Source organism: Dermacentor silvarum, chromosome 4 (genome assembly GCF_013339745.2).
Source record: "Dermacentor silvarum isolate Dsil-2018 chromosome 4, BIME_Dsil_1.4, whole genome shotgun sequence".
Classification (NCBI taxonomy): Eukaryota; Metazoa; Arthropoda; class Arachnida; order Ixodida; family Ixodidae; genus Dermacentor; species Dermacentor silvarum.
In genome coordinates, this window is record NC_051157.2 from 178,856,499 (window position 1) to 178,883,962 (window position 27,464).

At 48.3% G+C, this 27,464-nt stretch overlaps 1 protein-coding gene across 2 annotated transcripts in view; it reads right to left on the bottom strand.

The window, feature by feature from the left end:
* The window catches only part of LOC119449070 (probable 4-coumarate--CoA ligase 3), a 193,951-nt gene that overhangs the window by 48,398 nt on the left and 118,089 nt on the right, over positions 1-27,464 (bottom strand). Inside the window, exons 8-9 of one of the 2 annotated variants that reach the window (XM_049666239.1) lie at positions 23,455-23,724; positions 12,884-13,187 (exon numbers count right to left, since the gene is read on the bottom strand). In XM_049666239.1, the coding sequence (XP_049522196.1) occupies positions 13,075-13,187; positions 23,455-23,724 (383 nt within the window). In that variant the 3' untranslated portion in view covers positions 12,884-13,074. Of the gene's footprint in view, positions 1-12,883; positions 13,188-23,454; positions 23,725-27,464 lie in introns of those variants that run through there. The other variant, XM_049666240.1, reaches the window with a different exon arrangement.

A 27,464-nucleotide genomic window follows, 5' to 3' on the forward strand; every position in this document is an offset into this window, starting at 1 on the left:
ACAAGCTAAGCCACCGCGTTGGCTTCGCTTGTGAGGTGTCATGCATGGCTCGAGGACGCGGGTTTGATTCCCGGCCACGGCGGCACATATCGATCAAGGTGAAATGCAGGAACACCCGTGTACTTAGGTGTACGTCAAAGAACCTGAAGTGGCCAAAATTATACCCGAGTTCCCCACTGCGTCATGCCTCCCAGTCATATCGTGGTTTTTGCACGTAAAACCCCAGCAATTATTAGAGTTTTAGAATAGGGGCCCTCAGACGTATTGGGGCCCAAAATAAATAGCGTCGAAGCCACTTCGCATGCACAAGACGGAAACTGTGTTTGGGTTCAGCGTCGGGCGCGCTATTTCGTCGGTTTAGCGGGAGCCCCAAAAGCTGCCCCAAAAGCTTTCGTCAACAAACGTGGCGGCGCCCATCGAAGCGAGGGCTGTAACCTAGCACAACTGGGCTCGATTAGTGGTAATGCGTGAAGTTCGTACGCTAGAAGCGATTGCGGTTATCGCTTTGTCTCAACTAACATGTGTTATGAAGATGGATTCATTATACGCCACTGATTCCGAATTCAATTGTCGATTTCATGGCTCGTAGACCTATCAGGATTGACTTGGCTGGGTGAAGGTGCGTAAAGTTGGTTCCTCAAAACTAAGCGCAACAAGTTGCATGCTGCTAATCTAATAAGTTCTATAGTGTAATTAAAGGCTAAAACACGAATGTCTAAATTACTTTTGTTATCATAAAATGGTATTTATTTTAATATTTATAACAGCTTTCCTTTGACGCTGTAGTGACGCTGCAAACGCAACACGCACTCGCAAACGGAAAACGTCTATTATAAAAACTCTTCACACCTGCATGCCCTAACGCTAACACCCGCAAGCTCTTTGGGGCCCCAAACTTTAGGAGCCCCTATTTTAAAACTTTATTAGCCATCAACATGGTTGCTTTTTGACAGTAACCGATTTTCACAGCACACCACTGTTATCAATTTGGTTTACCATTGCTCTTTGTGCGCCATCGCGGTTTTGCCATTTCGGGCGAGTCAGTTCGGGACGTGGTCGTCGCCGAAAAGAGACTGCGCGCTTCTTACACTAATGTGCCGTTTTGCGCTGTAATCTCTTAAAGCTCCGCTTCATCGATTCCGACAGTGAGTGGCATCTGTTACCTGTCCTTTTCGTAACGCACGTTCTTGGCGTGCTAGAGACCTAAGATGGCGGCCAGGTTGATGTAAATTGACACTATATAGGTAGTGTGTGCCCCAGCTAATCCGGCCCAAGCTAATTGAAAAACAGACAAACAAAAAAAAACGCCGAGAAAACACGATGAACGATGCGACAAATAACGCGATGTATCATAGCGCGAAAGACTTGTTTTAGCGCATCAAAAAGAAGCCGTGAGCACGTCGCCGTCGCTGATCGCTGGACAGCTGAACTTCTAAGCCGTGTCCAGAGATAACGGGAGAGATCGATGACGCTGAACATTATTTGTGTTCACGACAGCTAAAAAGCAAAGTTCGTAGTTCATTACTGTAAATAACAAAAATAATAACTTAGTACTATCTGTAATAAAATAAAAGCACTCATTTCGCCCTCTGCAGCGCTTCGCTGGAAGGTTCCGCGGCCAACCAAAACATGTTCTGTGCAATCATGATGTCGCTGTTGTTGATGTAAAGGGCCGACCGTCACGGCGGCACGGACATTTTGTTACGATGTTGTGCAAAAAAAGATTGCCGTAGTCGACTGTGAAAATCTACACACAAATAAAATTGCAAATAAAAATGGCTATATTTGGCTACGAAATAGTTTGCACTTTTTTCTGTTTGGCTACATTTGGGCTACAACTTCTCTAGCTTTTGGCTACGCTGCCTCGTCGGACCTGGCAACACTGCCGCAGTTCCCGAGGCAAGAACTGCGCCATCGTCGAAATTTTCAAGGCCTCATCTTTCTCTCCTAACGAAATCGCAGTATTTATCGAAAGCGTCGCGACAACAGCTCTTGTCGATACAGGGGGCTGCCGTTTCTGTCATAAGTGAAGACCTCTCCCGCAAACTCAAGAAAGTAACGATTCCTGTACCAGATATTTCCCTACACACGGCAAGCTCGTAGCAAGTCAAGCCTTCGGCCGCATGTATGCTCGTGTTATGATTCAGGATGAACTATATTTTGTAGAATTTGTCGTTCTATGCGTGCTTCGCATGACGTTATTCTGGGTTGGGACTTTCTTTCCGCACATCATGCTGTTGTCGACTGCGCTCGCGCGCAACTGGCTTTGTCTCCGTTCCGTGACACTACCATCGACCTCTCGGACCGTTCTCCTAAAGTGGTCGTCACCGCAGACGTAACTATCTCTTCTTTTTCTGCCGCCTTGGTGCCCGTCTTGTGACTCTGCCCCCGCCACGACAGCTCTTTTTACAACATCTGAAGATTGTGCGCGTCGACGGAAAATTATACTCCCGTTTGCAGTCGTCACACTCACCGATGGTTCCGCTGCCATTTATGCGTGTAATCCATTTCCCTGTCCTTCAACTCGCTTAGGCGGTGAATGTGTGGGGCATCTCGACACTCTTGACGTCATTAGTCTATTTGACTTACCTTCCGATAGATCGCCACTGCCTATCGGTGCCGTCACTTCTGCTACCACACCAGCCTCGGGTTCCCCCGATGTTTCTTGCATACTGTCGACGACGCGCTTATGCCCGCTCACCGCAGTGAAGTTGTTGAACTTCTTGAATGTTTCCGTGCTTCTTTTGACCTCGGCCAACCTTCCTTGGCGCGCACGTCAGCGGTTCTTCACCGCATTGACACCGGTCACCATGCTCCACTGCGCCAATGTCCATACCGTGTTTCCGCAGCCGAACGCCGTGTCATTGACGAACACGTGACGACATGCTGAAACGAGGTGTGATCCAGCCCTCCGACAGTCCTTGGGCGTCTCCGGTGCTGGTGCGGAAAAAAGCTGGCTCAATCAGGTTTGCGTCGATTACCGCCGACTCAAAAAGATTACCCGCAGGGATTTTAGCCCCTACCGTGCATCGATGACGCCTTGGATTGCCTACAGGGAGCTGAGTTCTTCTCTTCGCTAGATGTGCGCTCCGGGTACTGGCAAGTGCCGATGGCTGAAGCCGACCGTCCAAAAACATCTTTTGTAACTCCTGGTGCATTATACGAGTTCAATGTAATGCCTTTCGGCCTTTGCAACGCGCCTGCAACTTTCGAAAGAATGATGAATGCTATTCTCAGGGTCTTAAATGGCACACATGCCTTTGCTACTTAGACGACATTGTGGTCTTTTCTACCGATTTTGATACGCAACTCTCCCGCCTTGAGCAATTCTTGCCTGCTCACGCCAGCTGAGTTGCAACTCAATTTGAAAAAATGTCATTTAGGTGCCCATGAGCTTACGATCCTAGGCCACGTCTGCTCGAAAGAGGTAATTCTGCCTGATCTTGCCAAACTTCGCGCGTTGCTGAGTACCCCAAGCCCACTACTCTGATGGAACTACGGAGCTTCACCGGTTTGTCGTCCTATTTCCGGTTTTTTATCCTTACTTTTTCCTTGATCATCGCTCCCTTGACGCAGCTTCTTAATGGCGCATCAGACCTGTCGGCTTGGAACTCTGAGTGTGATGACTCATTTATGAGGCTCCGCCAGCTCCTCACGTCCCCTCCAGAACTGCGCCACTTCGACCACAATGCGCCTACTGAGATACATACGGATGCTAGCGGTGTCGGACTTGGCGCCATTCTCGCCCAATGCAAAGATGGCTTTGACGAGTACGTTGTCGCATATGCCAGGCGCCCTAACGAAGGCAGAGCAGAATCAAACTATTCTGTGACGGAAAAAGATGATTACGGCCGTCAGTTTGACTTGTGTCACTGATCACCGTGCCTTATTCTGGTTATCGTCCTTGAAAGATCCCAGTGGCCGCCTTGCTCGTGGGCCTTATGGGCTTCAAGATTATGACATACGTTCATTTATCGCTCTGGACGCAAACATTCAGATGCCGACGCCTATCCCGTTCCCGCTATCTCCTTCCTCTGTTTGCTCCTTAACTCCCACCTGCGATTTGTCAGCTGTTAGCTTCACGACATGTCGGCCGAGCCGCGTAAAGATCCCTGCATCTCTGTACTGCTGGACTTGCTGTCTCACCGCGCACCTGCGTCTCTCATGCGCCATGCGTCGTCAAGCACACAACTCCGCGACGACCTTGTGTATCGACGGAATAACCTCAGCGACGGCCGTCGATGGCGGCTCGTTATTCCCGTCATCTGCGCTCACACATCTGCGCCGCTTGATGATGCCGGCGTATTGAAAACGTATTCCCGTCTTCGTCTTCGATTCTACTGGAAGACATGTACAGATTCGTTCGCGAGTACGTCCGTTCATGCGCTGCGTGTCAACGCCGCAAACCCTCCTCAGAGTTCTGCAGGTCCCCTGCGACCTTTACCCTGCCCCCTCGACCATTCGACCGTGTGGAATTGATCTTTACGGCCCCCTTCCAAGCACTCCGGACGGTAACCGGTGGATCGTTGTTGCCGTAGACCACCTCACGCGATACGCCGAAACATCTGCGCTGCCGGCGTCCACCGCGAATAACGTCGCTTGCTTCCTTCTGCGCCACCTCATTCGCGACACTGTGCACTACCTGAATTATTAGTGGCCGTGGGCGCGTCTTTCTCTCCAATGTCATCGCGCCCTGCTAAAGGAGTGAAACATCATTCACCGTACCGATTCCGCCTACCAACCACAAACTAACTGCATGACTGAACGTTTCAGTCGCACGCTTGGCGACATGCTTGCGATGTGTGTGTCTGGCGATCACTCCAATTGGGGACCGGGTTCTTTCTTTTGTCACTTAAGGCCTAACCGCATGCACGCGATATTCAAGCGACAGCGACAAGCGACGCGACAGGCACACCCTGTCGCGCTGTCATGTCGCGGCGTGGAGCAACCACATGAACGCTACATCGCGAAAAAGAGTAGCGACGGATTTACATTGTTGTGCGAATAAATGGTATCGTGCGCACGTAAAGAAATCTCAATTGTATCAAAAGGTCAACGTTTTATCTAGACTTAGCTAAAACATGCTATCATCCCCAGTGGAAATCCGTCCCATGCCGCCAGCGTAAAATGCCGTGGCAGCCATGTGTTTGCGTAAAACTCAAAACACTTTCTCGGCTCTCGGTGGAATCTCAGCTAACAGCGTCAAAACAAACAACCGATCTCAATAATAACCGATCTGAATAAGAGAGCGCCGATACTTAGTCCTCAGCTAGCGATGAGGTGAAGCGATGACTGAATGTACTATTTATTTTTGCTGTCACAGCAGAGAGCAAGTTGCAAGACCGAATTCAGATCCAGCGGGCAGACTGATTGCTGCCATGTTGTTGCGCAATCGCTGTCCCCAGCGGATGTCGTCGCGCTGATTTACGGGTGACAGCGATATTTTCTGGCTGGCCAGAAACCGGCGACGTGACAAGCGACAGCGACGAATCGCCCCCCGCGACGGCAAAACCTGTCGCTCGTCGCCGTCGCTTGTCGCTAGAAAATCGCGTGCATGCGATTGGGCCTTTACGCCTATAACTCTGCCCCGCAAACTACCACCGGCTTCTCTCCTTTCTTTCTTCTCTATGGCCGTCCTGCCTCTTGGACACCATTCTCACCTACCGTCCTGATGCTTCTGAAGGGACACCTGTTTCAGAAGCGGCTGCTTATGCTGAAGAATGTCGCGAACTAGCCCGCTCGTTCACAACCCAAGATCAGTGGTGCCAAAAATCACGCCATGAAGCATCCGCTCCTAGTGCCCGCTATTCCCCCGGAATTGCTTGTTTGGCTTCGAGTCCCGGCCACTTCCCCGGCCAATCCACTAAGTTTTTGTTCAACTACCACGGTCCCTACCGCGTACTACAGCGAGCATCACCCGTAAACTATGTCATCGAGCCGCTTGCTCCGTCTTCTGATCGCCGTTGCCGAGAGCGCGAAATAGTTCATGGAGCGCGGCTTAAACCTTGTTACGACCCGCCGATGCTGTCTTTTTCCTAGGTCGCCAGGATGGTTTCTTTCTGCGCGGGGGGGGGGGGGGGGGGGGGTGATTGTACTGGAGATTAGCGGGGCCGGCACGGTGAAGTGTGAAAGAGGAAGTCGACGAACTAGTAGTGCGCGCTCGATCGGTTTTCTAGCTGAGACTGCTCCGTCTTGTACTTCGGTCAGACGCACTGTGGACTTACAAGAGCAACCCGTGACAATACATTTTTCAAGTAGGTGAACTCGTCTTGTGAGAGCAACACAGATTTTAATAAATTGTTGCCTAACGTTTGCATCTTGTATCAGCTAATCAATAAACCTATCGTTGTTTTGACTTTGCTTAGAGGCATACATAAGCTTCCTTATTCCTTACTAAATTCTCACTCCCACTTATACCCTCAACGACACACCTCTGGTAACTTCTTCATGTTGTAGATATCTCGGGATGCACATCACACACAACGTTTTTGGCATGTGTATGCTGAGTTTTCTATTTACCAATGCCAACCATATGTTTGGTTTTTTGCTCCGAAATTTTCTTCACGGGAAGCTTTTATTTTATAAATTCATGGTGGGGTCAATCTTCGAGTACACCAGTTCTCTCTGGAATTCAAGCTCTCGAAAGTGGCCAAAACCTTGCCGTCCGTGTTTTGTTACATACAATTACTTACGTGTAGGCAGTGCGTCTTCTATAAAATCATCGCTTGGTTTACCTTGTCGCGGTATGCGATCTCGCTTCAGTTTGTTTATTAGAATTTATTTTATTACTCCCGGTGCTTCAAGGACATATTTTTTAGCTCCCACCTACGTTTCTTCTCGCAGCGGCAACGTTTGAAGCTTTCTTGCTTATGAAAAGAGGAAAAAAAAAACTGGCCGCTTTTTTATGTAGAGCCTTCGGGCTTTGGCACTATACTAACATTATTAAGTAAATTTATATGGCGAACTTGAACGAGATCAATGTGCTCGCTTTTTGGGCTTCAATTAATGTTATGCGCTGCGTAAGGTATTGTCGCGAGGTTTCTTAGATACGGCTGCCGCTGCTTTGTGTCTATTCCTTTCTTTTCTGAAGGGGGAGGTTGTATTATTTAACTAGAACCAAGAAATCCATCGGGGCATGTTAGCAAGTGATGCTGTGCGCCGGACTACCCCCTTGCGCACACGTTGTCTTCCTCTACCGTTCTCCTGGGATACGTAGTGCAAACAAATAGTAAACAACATTCATTGCTCACTTTCAGTTGTTCTACAGGCCCATTTGTCATGTTTTACATTTCATTGATGAATTCTACAGCACTAATGAGAGGGTAGCAGTCGTCGTAATAAAGCTGAATAAGAGGTACAAATAAAGGTAGTACAAGTCTACGCCCCAACCTCTAGTCACGATGATGAAGAAATAGAATAGTTTTATGAAGGCGTTGAATTAGCAATAAGGAATGTGTAAACTCAGTATACTGTAGTGATGGGCGACTTCAGTGCAAAAATGGGGGGAAAGCAGGTTGGTGAGCAAGCAATTGGCAACTACGGCATCGATTCTCCAATGAAAGAGGAGAGATACTGGTAGAATTCGCGGAAAGGAATAGGTTCCGAATAACGAATACCTTCTTCAGCAAGCGCAGCAACAGGAAGTGGACCTGGAAAAGCCCTAATGGAGAAACAAGGAATGAAATAGATTTCATACTCTCTGCCGATCCAAGCATAGTGCAGGATGTAGAAGTGTTTCGTCAGGTAAAGTGCAGTGATCATAGGTTAGTGAGGTCTAGGATTTCTCTCAATTTGAAGAGAGAAAGAGTAAAATTAGTCAAGAGGAAACAGGCCATCCTAGAGGCAGCAAGGGTAAAATCAGACCAATTCAGGCTGGTGCTCGCAAACAAATATGCAGCTTTAGAAAAGGAAGATAAAGACAACATAGAGGTAAGGAATGAAACCGTAACTAGGTTGATCTCAGAAGCAGCAATTGAAGTGGGAGGTAAGGCACCAAGGCAACCAGTAGGTAAGTTCTCCCAAAAAACATAGGACCTAATAAAGAAACGACAAAACATAAAAATGTCCAACTCAAGAGATCAGATAGAATTCGCTGAAAAGTCGAAACTGATCAACAAGAAGAAAGTAAGGTATATTCGAAATTATAACGTGGGAAAGATTGAGGAAGCCGTAAACTATGGACGCAGCATTAAATCAGTAAGAAGAAAGCTTGGCACAGGACAAGGCAAGATGTATGCACTGAAAAATAAGCATGGTAATATTATCAGCAATTTCGATGACATAGTAAAAGCAGCGGAAGAATTCTGTACTGACCTGTACAGTGCCCAAAACAGCCAAGCTGCGTTCATTCGAAATAGGGATGAACCGGATGCAGAGGCTCCTTCTATAACTAGCGATGAAGTTACAAGGGCCTTGAAAGACATGACCAGGGAAAAGCTGCTGGAGAAGATGGAATAACTGTAGATTTAATCAAAGATGGAGGAGATACCATGCTTGAAAAGCTTGAGGCCCTTTAAACGCAATGCCTCACAACTTCAAGTGTACCCGAGAGCTGGAAGAACGCCAGCATTATACTAATCCATAAGAAGAGAGACGTTAAATAATTCAAAAATTATAGACCCATTAGCATGCTTTCAGTATTGTATAAAATATTCACCAAGATAATTTCCAATAGAATCAGGGCAACACTTGACGTCAGCCAACTAAGAGAACAGGCTGGCTTCAGGAAGGGATATTCTACGATGGATCATATCGACGTCATCAATCAGGTAATCGAGAAATCTGTAGAGTACAATCAACCTCTCTGTATGGCTTTCATAGATTATGAAAAGGCATTTGATTCAGTAGAGATACCAGCAGTCATAGAGGCATTGCGTAATCAAGGAGTACCGGAGGCATACGTGAATATCTTAGTAAATATCTGCAAGGATTCCACAGCTACCTTGGTTCTCCACAAGAAAAGTAGAAAGATACCTATCAAAAAAGGGGTCCGGCAAGGACACACAATCTCTCCAATGCTATTCACTGCATGCTTAGAAGAAGTATTCAAGCTCTTAGACTGGGAAGGCTTGGGAGTGAGGATCAACGGTGAACATCTCAGCAACCTTCGGTTTGCAGATGACGTTGTCCTATTTAGCAACAATGTAGACGAATTACAGCAAATGATTGAGGACCTCAATCGAGAAAGTGTAAGAATTGGGTTGAAGATGAATATGCACAAGATACAGATAATGTTCAATAGCCTGGCAAGGGAACAAGAATTCAGGATCGCCAGTCAGCCTCTAGAGTCTGTAAAGGAGTACGTTTATCTAGGTCAATTACTCACAGGGTAATTTACAGAAAGAAATTTACAGAAAAATAAAATTGGGTTGGAGGGCATATGGCAGGCATTGCCAAATCCTGACTGGTAGCTTACCACTGTCGTTGAAAAGAAAAGTGTACAATCATTGCATTCTACTGGTGCTAACATATGGGGTAGAAACTTGGAGGTTAACAAAAAATCTCGAGAACAAGTTAAGGACCGCACAAAGAGCGATGGAACGAAAAATCTTAGGATAACGTTAACAGACAGGAAGAGAGCGGTGTGTATCAGAGAACAAATGGGGATAGCCGATATTCTAGTTGACATTAACCGGAAGAAATGGAGCTACGTAGAATGGATAACTGGTGGAGTGTTAGGGTTACAGAATGGATACCAAGAGAAGGCAAGCGCAGTCGAGGTCGGCAGAAAACCAGATGGGATGATGAAGTTAGGAAATTGGCAGGCGCAAGTTGGAATACGCTAGTGCGAGACAGGGGTCATTGGAGATCGCAGGGAGAGGCCTTCGTCTTGCAGTGGACATAAAATATAGGCTGATGATGATGATATTTCAGCTATAATATATAATAAAATCAGCACAAGTGCTACTGCTCGTTCAGCCACAGCAGCTTCTGCAAAAAATAGAACAAATAAAAGAATAAAAAACGTGCGCGTGTCGTTCTTCACTACTATCAGACGAAGTGACGTCAAAACACCAAGAATGCGTCTCACTCTCCCCACGTTTTAGCTGCGTCCCCTCGCTTTGCAGTGTTGAAGGTATGCACGGTCTATTATGCACACAGCCGAGCCTGCGCTGCTTCTCAGAACCGGATGGTTGCACAAAGAAGCGTGAATGATGCCCTGTCAAATTTGATGCTCCCTGCGCGGGCCTCGCCCGCTGCCAAAAAAGCATGGTGACTCTCGGTCTCTGGGAAGACGAGGGAGCCGTACAGATCCTGCTTCTGCCTGTGAGCTGTCGTTACCCACATTGCCTTCACCATGTTTTGCTTGCGAAGCATGTATCAACTTGATCAGCAACGTGTTCAGTGCCAGCGGCTTAACCTTTGCCACTACAAGCTTGGTTCCACACTGCTATCGGGTGAAACTCGAACAACTAGCCAAACGTCGGAAAACTGCATTTACTGCGGAATATACTCAATTATCGCAACGTAAGTAGAATTGTCTTATTTTTTATCAAGTATGGTGTTTTCTTTTACGTGTATTTTGTTTTTTACGGAGATAATGTACGGCCACTTTTTACTACGTACCTAGACGGTGCTGCACTGCTTCAGCGTCAGCTGAAACGCACTGTCTGTTTGAAAACACACAGCATGGCACATTTCGACTGGTACACTCAAGAAGACCAAAGTCGGATTGTAGAAGACCAAAATTGGAAGAGCAAAGTGGGAATGTACTTCCTTACTCAGGAAGTACATTCTGCGAGCCGACTGGTGTTGAGAACTTCCTGCAGAACTATGATCTGTTGTGTTGTAGCTTGATTAGGTGTTTATCATGAAAGAATGCACCCTTTCTTTACTATCTCTGTTTTAAAAGCTTACGCATTGCCAAAGGCTAAGTACAGCTACCGGCAAGCACTTACGAGAAGTCTTGTGATGAAGGCAGAATTCATAATAATTGGCTAGTTAGAACAAAAAAATGTGGTTGATCCCTCTTATATAGGAATCGGTATAGAACACGAAAGTGAAACGTGTCTTCACAGAAGTAGTGTAATGTTTATTGCACATTGATATATAATGTCTATTGGTGTTTTGTGGCTAAAGCGCCCTTAGGCGTTGATGCACCCACGCTGACGCCTGGTGGCACGTCTCCTCCATCACGACTACCAACGTCGATGACCATGAGCAACCGTCGTGCATATGGAAGCTGCACTACGCTGCACACGCTAGCACAACGCGAAAGACGAAGCACGTAACTGACACACTAATACAACGCGCAAGACAAAGCACGTAACTGAATTGTCACCGAGTCAAATCAGCGCGTACAGCGCGTCGTAATTGCAGCCTCCGCGATCAACTTCAGAAACATTTTCAGAGCTAATTGCGGAGGCCACGCTCCGCTGTGCTGAGTACGGTGAACGCCACCTAGGTGGCGTTGGTAGTGCTTCTTGATGCCAGCGTCCCTTCGAATGCTGGCATCGAGGCGTCGTAGTGCTGAGACCACCGAAGCGTTCACTGTCGGTGCGCGTTAGTGTCATAATGCAGTACTTCTCTTTTCTGCTCGTAGGCGGCGGCACCGCCTTCGATTTCGATTTCCAAATTTTGCATGTTTGTGGAACTTTTTCTTCTGGTTTCTTTCTTTGTATTATGTTCGTGTACATTGTAAGCTGACGTATTTCCGTGACGGAAATACGTCAGTGAAGTCTTGGTGGACCCCGGCCTAAAACAATTTCGTGTTAAAATCGCATATTTTGATGCAGCGGCATTTCCTACCTAATTTCTGCGTATTTCTGCTTCTTTTTTCAGCTTCATCAACTTGTTTGAATGGAGGATTCATGTCTGTGGGAGGTTGCCTTCAATATAATGAACGCCATCATAGGACATGCGGTTCACTTGCCGTACAGCCTGCACGGGAAGAAAAGCAAGATGCTGTTTAACATCCGGCTATGCAGAGTGGGAAGAGGTGATACGCATTTAATTTCGCAGTTTTGTGCCCCTTTCTTATATTATGCACTGCTGGGAGTGTTGGGATAATATAGGTATATGCATTGTATGCAGATGGTGCCTGTGAGACACAGAGATCGACATCAATCCAGCGCAAGACTTCATAAGAATGTGGCTGCCAGGCGCCGTCGACTGCGCTAATAGCAGAAGGCGGCGTTACGCCGAAGCGGTTCAACCCATTCAGCATCTTCAAGTTCCCCTTTTGCGAGCCCAGCCTCAACCCCCCGTAGCGTCATAAACAAAGCTTTCGTGGGTGGCCCACAGGATTGGGGATATGAGCGACAATCTGTATCAACCTATTTTAAGACCAATAAAGAAATTATGTATCAATATTTGGCGATCTTATAGTATATCATAGCATCTTGCATCGAGCTACCGTGCAATGTTTGCAATGTTTGCGTAAAAAACGACATCGTCCACATGCATCACAATCTGCCGATATGGCCATGCCAGTGGATAATGCGGGACAATAAATTGACTAAAAGTGGCAGAGCCGGCAATTGAGCAATACCGGCGCTGCCAGTAGGCAAGGTGGGACACTAGAATGGCACTGAACGGCAGAGCCGGCTATCTACCTGTATTTGCGCTGCCACACGATGGTCGAAATAGGCACTTTAGTGGCATAGCCGCGCTGGGCCATTCCTGACGCGGGTAGCGCTGCCAGTTTCGGGCCTGTATTTGTGCTGTTGTTTGCCGTGATATTGCCGTTCTGGGGCCAGCCTGGTTGTGCTGCTGGGGTACAGTCACGCCAATAATACGTATCCAGACAATTTACAGCCTTAAGGCAAGTCATCTTTACTACGTTAAGGTGTTAATTACCTTTAACTGCGTTAAGTATAGAGGACTCCTGGAGCGGATTGAACGGGACCACGAAATGAATCACCATGTTTTCTGTTCTCGTGCATTTTATTCAAAAAATTCGCTACAACGCACAAACGCTGGTTGTCTACACGCCTTACTGATAATGGTAAAGAACAAAAATGACCCATAAAAGAGGTACGCCAACTGCCCTCAGTGATAATAGTCAATAAACCCCACGAGTTCGCTGTATCTCCGGACATGGCCAAACCTGCGCCAGCTTATCTGCATCTAGGCTTACGCGAGAAAGCGCGCCAGCGCATGTCTTTTGACTTTCGCAGTGTCAGTTTTTGGCAGGGAATCCACAAAGAAGACACCGCCATGGAGGTGCTTGTGCACGGCGAGATGGCCTGCGAGATAAGAGAAAAAAGTCAAAATGAAATAATTTTCTTGCAGCTATTTATCGCTTAAAGAATCGCGCGCCACTCCATTGCTGTGAAGGTGGATTACAAGCGAAGCAGTTTAGCACACGACATAGAGATGACACAGAATTTAGTTCAAAGGTATGAGCAAATTTTATCTCTCTTGAGCGGCGACGGCGGTCATCCGAAGAAAGACACACGCACACGCACTTTTATTTTGGTCAGCGGTCTTGATCTGCCACACACATTCGTGTGGAAGACTACCGCCTCCTCGGGGAGCCGGATGAAACTAGACACGCGCTACGGGACGGCCACGCCGGGAGAGCGAAGGGAAAATAGGCACGCAAGCGCTTGGAACGACGACAAAAGAGGGCGGTGCGAGCCTACAAATGGCCGACGCGAGTCGCACAGCGGCAAATCATTGAGAAACCCTTATTATCTACCTGAGAATCTACTGATTTTGAAAACGTTGCCTATTGATAACTAATCTACTGAAAATGCATATCCAAGTGATGAGGAGACCTATGAGCTTTTGCATCAGATTCGGGAGCAAACTTTTTGCACACGCAGATCTGTTGACACACACTAAACATGCCTAGAAACCTAGCCATAGACAGCTTCGCTGAAAAATATATATTTAAAGGGCGCAAAATAGCACCGTACACGTGTGCTGTAATAAGAAGTGAACCTAGCAAAACTCGATGTGTTGTAAGTAGAGTTACTCAATGAAGAGAAGGGAGTGGGCGGATTCCAGAGTTTGATATTTCTTATACGCGATAACTTTCAGTCATCTCTGTCCGCTACGCAGTGAAAAGTGTGGGACCGTACATGCTAAGGTGCACGTGCACTTTTGACAGCATAAGCTGTTGTGGGCTCATTCCAATAGCCGCTTCCGTTCGCGATGGTGTCCGCCGCCACCTGTGACCGTAACCGCCATCGCCAGAAATGCGAAAAAATGTCGCAGTTTCACCCGAAAGGCGAATCATCAATTGCGATAGCAAATTAGTAGAGAGCTATACGGAGTAAGGATAGTGGCTTTATAAACTTTGATATGCAGCAGCACCAGCAGCGCGCAGAACTGTTGTAGTCGCCGTCGGCGTTTTGCCCGCGTTCGCACCGAACGCGCGCGGCGTTGGTAACTGTTGCCGGTGCCTCTGGCGACGGCTCGGAGGTTATCGATGAGATACCTTTACAAGATTGGACAAGAACGGGACCCTGATTGCAGCGTCTGTCACAGTCCCGAGACAATAGACCACATACTTTGCGTGTGCCCTCAATATGCGGCGGAGCGAAGGACACTAAAGCATAGTGTTGACTGTTTGGACTCCCGCCCCTTTTCAGAAGCAAAGGTTTTAGGCGCGTGAAGAAGCATTGATCATGCCTAGCGCACCATAAGATCCCTTTTGAACTTTATGTGTGAGACGGGCCTAGATGGTCGTCTCTAGGACCTGTGCGGTGTGCAATGTGCGAAATGTGTTTGTGCGATGACGTTTTGTGTGGACAACACTACTCCTGCGTGTAATGTGTGAAAAGTGCACAACCGCGTATTGGACAACGTGTGTAAATAGTAGCTCATTGTACGATATCATAATCACCTGCCACCTACCTCTCCCTGTATCTCCCACTTCCCCTTACCCCTGTGAGGAGTAGCAGGCTAGAGACACGCTCTCCAGGCCGACCTCTCCTCCCTTCTCTTCATTAAAATCTACTCCTCCAGAACGGGACACTCGTCGAGCAGCGTCGGAAGTCTTTACCACCTTCTCGCCTCGCAACGTTTTTACATAAATACGCATTTGGTGCCGCAGATAAACGTTGCCTCCTCTCCCCCCCTCCCTGCCGTCCCCCCACGGCCTTTCGCGCGACTGAAGAAGTTGCGTTTGCTCTATATATAGGAGGAAAAAGAGGCTTAATTCTGCAGCCCTTCAGGGTGCACGGCGCTCTCTGTGACGTTCGCTCTCTGTGAAAGCGCACGTCCCTCGCGCGCTTTAACTCGCACATACAGTATACGGAGTGCGGCGACGATTTCATCGCCATTGGACGTCATACGGAACCTCACAGCGACGACGATGCCGACGGCAGAAATCCGCTTTTTGTGTCCATATAATTGCTCTCGCAATAAAAAGGACCCTGTTTCCGCCGTGATCAAACCCGCGCCCGCTGCCTGGGAGACAAATACTCTACCACTAAGCCACGCAAGCGCTTGCTGTCAAGCAGCTGAAAAATGCTCTATAAACGCGCCCTACGCAGGCACCCAGGCGCGGACGACGAGATGCGATTCAGAAGAGGCGCGGCTCCGCCAGTATGATGGCGCCATCTAGTTACGGTGCCTGCAAGCGCAGCGTGCCCGATATGCAAGTTGCATATAGCCGTTGCATGCTGCATGTAACTGAACCTGGTTAACTCAAGCAGGCTAGGTGACTATTTGTCAGCAGCTCGCTTCGAAGATTCCAATAAACAACCATTATCATCATCATCATCATCATCATCAACAACTGCAACGTACCGTGCCACGGGTCAAGGGATGTGAGATGGGCGCCACGTATTCTGCATACCTCTTCGGTACACGTTATGGCGTCTCCTCGCAAGGTACGAACCTCTGCTGAAGAAGCGAATCGTAGAGCTACGTGCGCGGCTACAACCAGGCATTTTCGGGCTTAGCAGACTGCTGTGCAGGGAGCATTACAAGCCGCAGCTCGCCGTTGACGCCGGGCGGACCGTTCAGAGGGTTCTCTTCAAAACGAGGCGAAGAGACTTTGATGCGAAGACCCTGTTGTGCGTCGTGCCGAAATTGGAGCTGCGCTTGAGCCGCTCCACCAGCTTAAGCTGTGACTGGGCTGCGTGTGCCGCGCAGGCCTGTGACTACTTGCTCCATCCCGCACCTTAACTTAGGTAGCAACAAAGGCCGTATTTATATGGAAGTGATTTGAGATCCCCGCATTGCACCTTGTGGCCTGTCAAAGCATGGCATGATGGAAAACAGTTTCAAACTACAGAAGGAAAAGGATCGTTGGTACACGCGTAGTGCGCGCCGACGGACTCGGTAACGGTGGCGGCCGTGCAAAGTGCTCTCGGGAAAGGAGGGAGCCGTCCGCCGTAGTTTTCTACGCCATTGCTCGTGCTTCTCTGTTTGATACACCTTTTCGAAGTGAAAAAAAACAACACCCGTCAAATGTTTGTGGTGGCCTAACCTCCAAGGCATGCGTAAGAGCAGTTGTTGTGCTTTGGTGTGCTGAAATAGCTGCATTAACTTCCAGGTATTTCTAATCACTTACCGCGAGGCCTTACATGACCGGGCGCAACGGTAGCAATTGACCGCCGCTTTCGGTCGGCAATTGCCTGTCATCACACTTTCCTTTGTCAACTCGGTGTTTGTCGCGCTCGATCATGTTTACATATGTAAGTGACAAATTTACACGTCCCACCCATGTTTTGGTTCGGTTTGTCCGCAATGCAACATGTGGGTTAAAGGCATTTCACCAAGGTTCTCAATGCCAGTTGCCGCTTCTTTACCATGCTGCTCTAGCTAGGGAAGGCCATACGAGTCCATCGTCTGGTGTGTTAAACCTACTCAGGCTTGCATGGACTTATTTTGCTGATTGTATGCGACCAAGCCGTCGCACCAGCTGTCACGCAGTTCATGTTCTTGAATCTGTTTTAAGCATGGCTTCGCGCATTTTAATTGTTGCAAGTTGCTTTATGTCGAACTAGTCTTGATTTCTTTTATTTACGAGGTTCCGCTTTGCCTTGCCTCGTTTTTAGGTGCCTTCGTTTTTAAGTATTTGTTTTTCGTTTGGAATGCTATAAATGTTTGATGGCAAACAGAAATCGAGCGAATTATTAAATTTTGCACTTTTTTGCCGCGAGTGGCGACAGTGAGGCGAAAGCTTACAAGCGGATACATTGTAGAGGGTCGCACGCACGAGGGAGTTCATACGGTGAGCAGTCGCCAGGGGCGCTGCAGTGCTATCCTTGATAGGGTGCCTTGATGCCCGCGCGCATCGAGGCACTCTAATCTTTGATAAAGTCAGTCATGACAATGATCTTTCCATTCCCTGACTATTAGGGGAATGGAAACGCAGCGCTACGGCATGGTTGTTTACCGCAGGTGCTTCACTGAGGCGCTTCACCTTCACTGAGGCGCTTTACATATAGCTTTACCAACTGAAACGACGGGAGCAACGGTTGTCACTGCAAAATAGCTGTGCGGTATTCTAGGGTCCGTAGTGACGCAGCACAGTGATAATGCGCCCGTTTATCTGCGTGCGGGAAGCCTCCGCGATGCATTGCAAAGAGCGCGCTGCCCAGTGACACAATTCATCACTTGCCCAGTGAAGATGCCTCCGTGCGCATGTATACGCAGAGTTTGAGTGTGTTGTTCTCTCCAATGTGCTTGCCGATTGCCTCTGCTGCTGAGCTAACAGCGATCGCAGATGGATATACGTAGTTAGGAAATTAAACTTCGAACGCAGGAAGGGGTTGCGACTATTTAGTGTGCCGTGCTTGTGATGAAGAAATGCCATCGCACTGGGTTCAAAAAAGCGAGCGTTTCTTGGCGCTGACCGTGTTTGCGACACTGCGGATCCGATACATCACCGATGACAAAGCAGCCATCTCAAACAACAGCTGCGATACCTTGACGTTGGAAAACACTACGCACTGCTCAGCATCGTCATCCACCACGGCTCATCGACGCCTTGCAAGCAGCTACAGTGTCGTTCCGATAATTATTTGCTGTGCGCTACGTCACTACAATGCAGACAATGACGCATGTTGTGGGGCCATCACAGCCTAAGAAGATAGATGCATAAGCAAGCGAAAGTCGCCGCTTTGTTTTTGATAGTGGTTCTGAGTACATCACCGATGACAGTGTACTGTGCGTATTTTCTGTCGGCGGTCAAGATTGTTGATGCCGCTCAGTTCCGCACCACGTCGCTGTTGCCGGAAAATAAGTTGGGCGTGGCCCAACCGTGGCGGGCACGCGCACAAAAGTTACATGCCTCGCGCGGGGCGTGATGTATGGTTTTGATTGACACGCGAACTCGGGCCAAACTCGTACATCGCGAAACCCCCCTCGAGTTGAACTCGGGAACATGGTGGCGGCAGCAGCAGCCTGTGTAATCGCATCCAGCGGCAGCAAGCGTCAATATGACCGTCTGGACCCGTTCACCTACATGTCTGACGTAGAGTTTTAGCGTCATTTTTGCCTTACCAAAACGTGAGTGCGCTGGCTGCGTGACGAGTTAGGCGAAGGCCGTCGTCTGCGGAGATAGGGTGGCGGGCAAATGATGCTTTCCCAGCGCAGACTGGTGTGACTAGGCTGCGGAGGAATAGTTCGTGCGATCGCTTCCGCTCTCTCCTGTTTCAAGCAAGCTCGTCCACCGCGCCCCAGCCCCAGGCCAGGTCCGCCGTCGTCATCGGAGTACTGGAGCACCTGCGAGCACCTGGGGTTCAACCCGGACCAACCAACCTGCGCAGGCGAAGTAGTCACATTATATTGGACGATTCAGAATGGACGCCGGGTAGCCTTCCGGTGCAACAGGTGCCGAAATCAGTTTTCGCAGGTACACGGTACCACTGCACTGCACGGGCAGAGAGGCGAAGGAAGTTACTGCGCCAACACGGACCGCCTCAGCCGTCCGAACGACCACCTCTTCAGGCAGCAAATGATTTGGCTCGCGTACTTGGTGAGCAAAAGCGTGGTTGTTGAAAGAGACCGTAGACTTGTTTCCTCTATGGGAGCGCGCCATCGCCGACTGGAGGAGCTACCCCCGTAAGGTCGCGAGGGACGAGCTGCTGGCGCGAGCTCCACTCGGCGGCCCCGGGAAGACAACGCAAATTGACGAGTGCCTTCTTCGCGGCGAGCAAAAGTGCAATCGAGGCCGCCTAATGACGGGCGACAACGTTCCGCCGAGCCGCCAAAATTACGGTGGTGTTAGAGATGGTGGCCCATGGGTCTTCGGCATGGTCTGCGTGACCTGAGGGGTGCTGCTACTTTTCAAGGTAGACCGACGAAAGGCGGCGACGCTAGGCGCCATTATTGCAGCCAATGTTCAACCGGGGACCATTATTCATAGTGACGAATTGGCCGCATACAACTGTATCCCAAATTTAGTGGATGCTAACGGGGCTATGCCTCAATCTGCATTGGGAGACAGTTAACCACAGCGTGCACTTTGTCGAAACCAACACGGGCGTTCACACGCAAAAAATAGAAATTTATTGTCAAAACGTGAAGCGCCACCTCGTCAGCAATGGGTACAGAGTAACTGCACTGATGCTGGAGTCCCACCTGGGATGGATGTGGTGGCACTCAAAGGCCACGTGAGCTGCAAAGACCCTTTCGTGCGTTTGTTAGAAGCCACGGATCGCTCTGGCTACCCAGTATAAAGATTCTTTCCTGCGGTTGTTAGAAGCCATCGCTCGGCGCTAGCCAGTATGAAGGTACATCACAATGTAAAAGAAATTAAAGCGTAGTTTTGTATCCTTGCATGAGTGTTTTCCGACATTCCTTAGTGTTTACACGGTAAGCGCGCGGCAAACCACTTCTGCGCTAGCCGACGCTCCCTTCGTCTCGCAGCCTTAGTTTAGCGCGAGCAACGAGCGATCTGTTGAAAGCCCAGTGTAAAAATCAGGCGCACACCAATCTGTGCTCGGAAATGGGAGCGAAAGCACGTAGCGATCCGCGCCAATCCAATCCAGAGGAAGAAAGAGGAGGGCGAGCGTGCCCTCGTGGTATAACGCGAAACGATTAAACTACAAATTAGTCTAATACACATTCAGTGCAGAACTTGTAAACTTTAAAACACCTATACCCTACGGTAATGTCACTAATATCATTGTACTAAATGCATTTATTTGAGAACTTGCTTGTGCCTCTAATGCACTCGGTGGAACGACAAACAAGTGAAAGAATGCACGACCATGCACCGACCGTATGATGACGTGAGCCCCAGTTTGTCAACCGCCCATATGGCAACGCCCAAGGGATGATGGCCACCCAGAGTGAATCTAGATAAACCAATGAAACTGGAGGTGTGCCGACGGACAAACTTTGTCTTGTTACCATTAGTTCTTTCATCTTGGGGCGTCGCCAGAGCTCGTGAAGATCCCGAGTTTCGCCAAACTCGGGGCATCCTGCATAGCACCCGTGATCACTACGGGAATTCTTGGACGTACAGAGCGGAATTGCATCGGCGGTGCAGCGATAACTCGCACTTTCATTCACCCGTGCGTTTGGTGACTTCGTTATATAGTGCAGGCATTTCCATTATTAAATACGTAATTACTCTTCCTGAGGCGACTTTGACGGCACTTATTCGGTGATGTCATGTGTATTCATATGTAGCACTATCACTACAATATAATAATGTGGCGACATCGAGTCGTGCGGGGTCGTACATATGAGTTATAAGTGTGCGCAACCGACGTGTGGCTATTATTTCCGTACAAAAATAGTATTACGGCAAGGGCACAATAAGGAAAAATTGACGGAGACGTAGCCTTAGTCAACAAAACTAAGCGGATACTTAAGACGAGCTACACTTCGTATAACTAGGCTTCGTTGCGCTTGTCTGAAGACCGCATCAGGCACGTACTATGCGAACTGGGTTGTCCCAAACTCTCGTAACATCGTATACACGTCCGCTATCATAGCGACCCGCACCTTTCCTGCGGCGTCCACGGCTGGAGTAGTGGTCTGGAACCTGAACGGAAAAAACACTGCTGCGGAGTGCATCCTGAGCGTACCTTTGAAAGTGCCCACTAGGTGGCGCCTCTATAGGCCGTGCACTATAGCCATACAGTAAACGTGAAGTAAGAAGATTACTCAAGTGCTATACACTTTTAGCTAAGGTGTTGATGATACCATTCATCCAATAAAGTAATGTGAAAGAAACGAACTTTCACCCCGGATAATCCCGTTACAAGTGAGGTTGAAGTCAAAACCTGCAACATATTTGGCGTCGCTGCTGGTAGAATACCCAAAGGAGACCACGATTTGATAAGGATCTCGCGTCTCAGGTTTATGCGCACAACATCATTTCTGGTAGAGCGCAGCCTCCCAATGTGGCGTGTTAGCATGATCAGTACGGTAGATATAACAGCGCCAGGGTGAGGTTGAGTAGAAGATGGCATAGAAGGCTTCCTTGACTATTTTGTGCATGCCGGCATGCAGGCCATTTTATGACTAAGGTAAACAAGATGTTTGTAAAACTTTCCATAAGGTAGCGAAGGAGGGCATCTGTTAGAGAAAATGAATGTCCTATCGTGGTAAAATCGGTCAAAACTATCTTCGTGGAATTTAGTGAGATGATTCCCACCTAATCGGTTAGCAGGTTTCTCATTGAAAGCCCCCAATCGCGTGAAAAATATTTCCAAAAGAACTTAGAGCATTAATTCCAAAACATTAGAGCATTGCGAAAGAAGCCCTCGTCTGCGCTTACTGAACTAATCTAGCTGCCATGGAACCTTGTGTAATGACTTGTAATACACGCTCGCATTTAGATATTTACAATTTTTGTCGGTTGTTACGGTTCCATTACCTGAACGTGTATGAGATACGGTGATTGTCATTGTGCCTCAAAGGGTTATGGCCCGTTCACAGTATACTATGATGGTTTAGCTCAGACGGTTGAAAATCACCATTTTATAGAGAGCACCACATGCATGGTCTAGAGGGTACCACTGCTTGCTTAAAAACGCAGCTCTTCTACTGTATATCTCTTGCAGCTCCGAAGTGCCCACCGAATCGTTCCTGCGTGTCCAGATGGGTTGAGCACCCGATTCTCAGAACGCCTGCGGCGTGCAAGAGGCCAGTGGCTAGACCATCTATGTCCATCACTCTTTTGATTCATGAGAATCAACCCAAGCGTGAAGCCGGCCTGAGACCATACCCATTTCGTGATCCCGGCAGGGAGGTACCTGTCATCTAGTCACGTCATATCAGTACTGAAAACAGCCTTCAGAAGCAATGGTCGAGCAAGGAAGTGAAAAGTGCACTTGTCGACTACTTTTCCTTATGGTTTCACGAAATCTGTGTACAAACGCTGTGTGTTTATTACGTTCACATCTAATAAACGTGCTCTCTATGTACGGCAAATCAGTTTTGCGGAAGCCCCCAAGATGCATGGAACGTTCGTGAAAGGAAATAATTTCACGCGCCCGACTGTCGCACGAAGGTACAATGAAAACCTATATGAGCTGGCTTCCTGGTTAGCTCAGATGGTAGGGCGACCGCATAGGAAAGGTGCTGGTTCCGACTGGGATCCCCGCAATAGGACGAATTTTTCATCAACTGTGAAGTTTTCTTTCTGAGAAAGAAGTATGGGTTTCCTTTGCAGCTTTCTCCTACAGTGGGATATACGAGATATGTCCCCTTTATTTTTCACTAAACAATGGATAGGGCTAGCACATTTATTTTGATATTTGATATGTGCTTTATTTCACCATTTTGGCACATCAATACAGACAAAAATGTACATAAATGGTGAGGATAGCAGGAAAAAAGCTGTTTTTTAGCAGCTTGACTAGCCCCGCCACCCCCTGCTTACAACGACAGCAACGGAAACAAGCTCACAGAGAACAATTTCAAGCAATGGCTTTTTTTCTTCAAGCTCATACAGACTAATTCAAAACAATTTTCATCATTAAAGCACAAAAATTCAAGATATCATAGTTAAAATAGCGTTTTTTGATAACGTGCGTAAACCTTCATCTGTTAGTTTAAACTTATTTAGTGTGCTCGGAAGACAATACTGTAATAGTTGCAGTCCATAATTTGTTCGCGGCCGGGGGATATACCAATAGTGGGTGTGTCTGGTTAAGCGTGAGGAGGGATTAAGAGTAAAATTTGCTAAAGTGCGAATGTGGCTGCCTTTCTGAATTGATTCGGACCTAATTCGGTTACACATGAGAATAATTGCGCGAGAACTCCCACCGCCACCACGTGATTGACTTTAGCTGATGGAAGAACATCCTGCTTGGTGACCGAATTCGGCGATCGATTAATTTGATACCAGCCTTGATATTTTTTGAATGCTAAGTTATCTTGAGTCCTTCAGTCACAAAAGTATTGTTTAAATGTTTCATTTGTTGTCCAGTTTTTCGCCATTGTTCATTCTTGACTGAGCACCAAATAAACACTGTTTCGCTCCTAAGCAGTATAGGAAAAGCGATGAAAGAGGTCTTTTAGCATTCGGCGCAGATTACTGGAAACCCTAGGAGACACAGCCGACCTTATTCATGGTAGCGCACTCACTTTCCACGGTAGCCTTCATACTCGTGGCGAGGAGCTCGGGATTCTTTGTACGACCTTCTTGCGTGAGCACTACGGCAGCCGCCGGAGCCTCTCCGTACTCAGGATGTGGAAGGCCAACCACGGATACCTCGGCGACGTCAGCGGAGTGTTCTCGTAAAAGCAGTTCTTCCAGTTCCGTAGGAGCCACCTGATTATCCATGCATTTGATGAGCTGCTTCAACCGCTCGACGATGTACAGCCGGCCGTCGTCGTCGTAGTAGCCAGCGTCACCTGCACATTTATAGAACGCTAGAGTTATCCATATTTCCAACACCGATGCAATAGAGCACGTTGCAGCGATACTTCCAAGTTTTAGTGGATGCTTAATTTCTCTTCATTAAGCATGTAATCAGTTTGTATCTGTGAGTGCACTGGGGCGTAACATAGCTCTAAATAGGTGATGTAGGATGGGAGCCCCTGTCCCGACACCGAAGTTGTTCTAAAGCTTCGCAGCGGCGCCGACATATGAACATTTTCTAACTAACCACCATTGCAATTATTCGGAGCACCCGCTTTTACCGGAAACATCGCAGCTGGTATCGTAGCACGAATTTTTTTATTATTGTTATTAATGGCTGCGCACGGGCGTGCAGCTTTATTTTTATATATTTTTATGCTCACGCCATGCTTCTCGAAGGACAAGGTCAAGCGGAAACCTACTTTGTATTAGCGCATATTCAAAATGCACAGTGATCTGGCAACACTGGCAGCGTCAGCCACCTTCCCCGAGTCACAGTCATGAAGGACGTGTGCGGCCTAGTGCAGCTCAGCGATCGTCGTCGATTGGCTATTCAGGACTCCATAAAATTCAATCCTCGCCTTCATCGTCCACTGATTAATGAAAAGCGAACTTCAATGTGCCGCTTCGAATCAACGAAGCCACGCCCGCCGGTTTTTTTTACCACTGAATATCGGTCCGAAAGGAATTCTAAAAAGGCTTACCACTGGGAAACCGAAACACTTGCGGACCCTCTTTTCGCGGCGACGTGTGCTTAAAATCTGAGCTTAGTACCTTAAAGAATTGCTCAAACGCTCTCGAGTTTTCGACTGAAGCCTGAAACAACCTGGCACATGCAGTAAAGCCCCGCATATTTGTTGCGTCGGAAAGAACGCGCCTATGATGTGAAAAAAATGACAGCAGATCCACGAGGTGAATGATGATGAGTGGGCGAAGCTCCGGAGGGAATCATCGGATCTCCCGCTTAAGGGGACGCTAGCACAAACGCGTTAGAAACGTGCAGTACTCTCTAGTAAGGGGGAGCGGCCACAGCGTCTTACGCAGCCATTTACACATGCCGGAACGTGCACCGCGTTTGCCGACGCCATCACATGACTGCTGAGAGAGTATACCCCCCGTATTCATAAACGCTCCTTGACTTGAACTTGACTTGCCACCGCTTTGGGCAGCGCGTTCGAAACGCGTTGAAGGTAAGGTGGAGAGGCCACAGCGTCTTACACCAGCTTCTTACACGGGCCGTAACGCGCTAGCACAAACGCGTTAGAAACGCGCTAGAAACGCGGCCTTTCGTTAATGTTGGGTATTTATAGCCATCGTGGTGCGTTTGTCCATGTCCGCTTCGTGGCGTAGTGGGCTAACGCCGCACGCTCGGAAGCGAGGGGTCCCTGGTTCGAATCCGCGCTACGGACACAACTTCGGAATTTTTTTCTAATTTTTCTCAGACTTGTTACACACTACTACTACTACTACGACGGGGACGGAACGGGTGCCGCCATAAGGAGCTTCGCCCCTAAAAACGAAGCTACGGTACATGTGCTGTTCCTCTAAAATGATGAAGTTCCACGCACCCCACGAATGCGCACTGTGGTTGCTGCGTTCGCGTTGGATTCTCGCTTCGAGCATGCAGACTGAAATTCTGCGAATCACGTCATACATGCCTGTCCCGTGAAGACGGAGCACAAACGTGATCGGCAAGTTGAGGGTCAGGGGTTTAATTCCATCTGGGCGCTGTTTTTCTGCCGTTCTCCGACTTTAAGTATCACCATGATGATGATGATAAGTGGTTCTTGAGGGAAAGGGAAAGGTTGGCGCTATCTTCTGCAGCCCTTGAGGGAGCACGGCTCAGCGCCAAATTTAAGTATAACCAAATGATCACCTCACAGATTATTGCACTTGCTATCTCTCACTTGCGTTCCCTGAACTGTTCTCGCGCTGTTATTGTCCTTCAGGTGTGATTAAGTATTGGCCACTTCGCTGATGACAGACGCTCTGGCGGAATAGCATCAGCAGCCCTACTAATGAGTGGTCAGGCGCACTAGCTTTACCGGTAGCTTACCGTTCCCTTAACGCCTTCCTGCATGCATTTCTTTCATACTTATATGGTTTTCATAAACGAGAACAAATTGCCGTTAGTGTTGGGAGGCGACCCTGTTGCAAAACTCAGTATGCAGTGCCCAGTACCATGCCTGATTATGGGCCCAGTGTCGCGCACTGGATACTGGGACGCTGGCAAGGTGCGGCCTACTGGGAGGCGCTGGGCGCGGGGTACTGGTGGAAATGTCGCTGTAGAGCGAGACATACGCGCTGCCTGGCTACCGTATATAGTTTTTAAAATACAGAAAGGAACAAAGAGCATTTTAATACAATAAAAATTGCAATTTGAAGGATTCAGTCCTCCGACCTACAGATTCCAAGCCCAGTGCTTTACCCCTACGCAGGGGCGGCTCCAGGTTTTTTTCAGGAGGGGGGATGGGGGGGTCAGCTTCTGTGAATCATGATGATGATAGTAGCCTTTCTTATTTACAAAAATTCCCCGTTTCTGCTCACGATAAACCCGCTTCTTATACAGCTAGTGCAACATTTGTAGCGAAGCCAGTTATCGGTTTCCCTGAAATTACAGGAAAAGGACGTTGCCCATCACAGCCATGTGCTGGGCGGCTGCGCCTGATAATTTATCTAAGTCTCTAAGTTTCGTTGGTTCATGTTCACGAATCAAAATAACTGGGCGGCTAGACTTCAACAACCACCCACTCGGCCAGACAACGGTTGTCATGCACCGAATCGAAACCGGCGACGCAAACCCTCATCGCCGTCCGTATCGCGTTTCTGCTGCTGAACGGGCGATTATACAAACAGAAGTCGACAAGATGGCGGCAAAAGACATTATAGAACCTTTGTCTAGCCCATGGGCATCTCCAGTTGTGCTCTTCAAGAAAAAGGACAGCACCTGGCATTTGTGGTCGATTACAGACATCTGAACAAGATCACTAAGAAGGGCGTATATCCGTTGCCACGGATAGATGATGCCCTCGACTGCCTCCACGCAGCGAGTTATTTTTCGTCCATCGACCTGCGGTGCAGCTATTGGCAGGTTGCCGTGGATCCTATGGACCGCAACAAGGCCAAATTTGTGACACCTGACGGGCTATATCAATTTAAAGTTATACCCTTCGGTCTATGGAATGCGCCAGCCACATTTGAGCGCATGATGGATTCGCTGCTTCGTGGCTTGAAATGCTCCACCTGCTTATGTTACCTGGATGAAATTATTGTTTTCTCAACGACATTTGCCAGCCATATTCAGAGCCTGTCGGCCATTCTCCAAGTGTTCCGCAGCGCCGGTCTTTAGCTTGACTCATCCAAGAGCCACTTCGGTCGCCGCGAAATAACAGTGCTCGGTCACCTTGTTAATGGTGCAAGAATCCGACCTAACCCAGAAAAAATTGGCGCCGTGCAGCATTTCCCTGTACCTTGCACAACCAAAGACGTTCGCTCCCTTCACTGGCTTATGTATGTTCCTACTTTCGTCGCATTTTCCAAAATTTCGCTGACATCGCCCGTCACCCCCCCCCCCCCCCATTGAACTTCTCAAGAAAGATACGCCTTTCTTCCGGGGCCACAGAGAATCTCATGCATTTTCTGCGCTTATCCGCCGTCTTCGACGGATACGCGCACTTCGACCCATCTGCTTTTACGGAAGTGCCGACGGATGCCAGTGGGTACGCAATCGGAG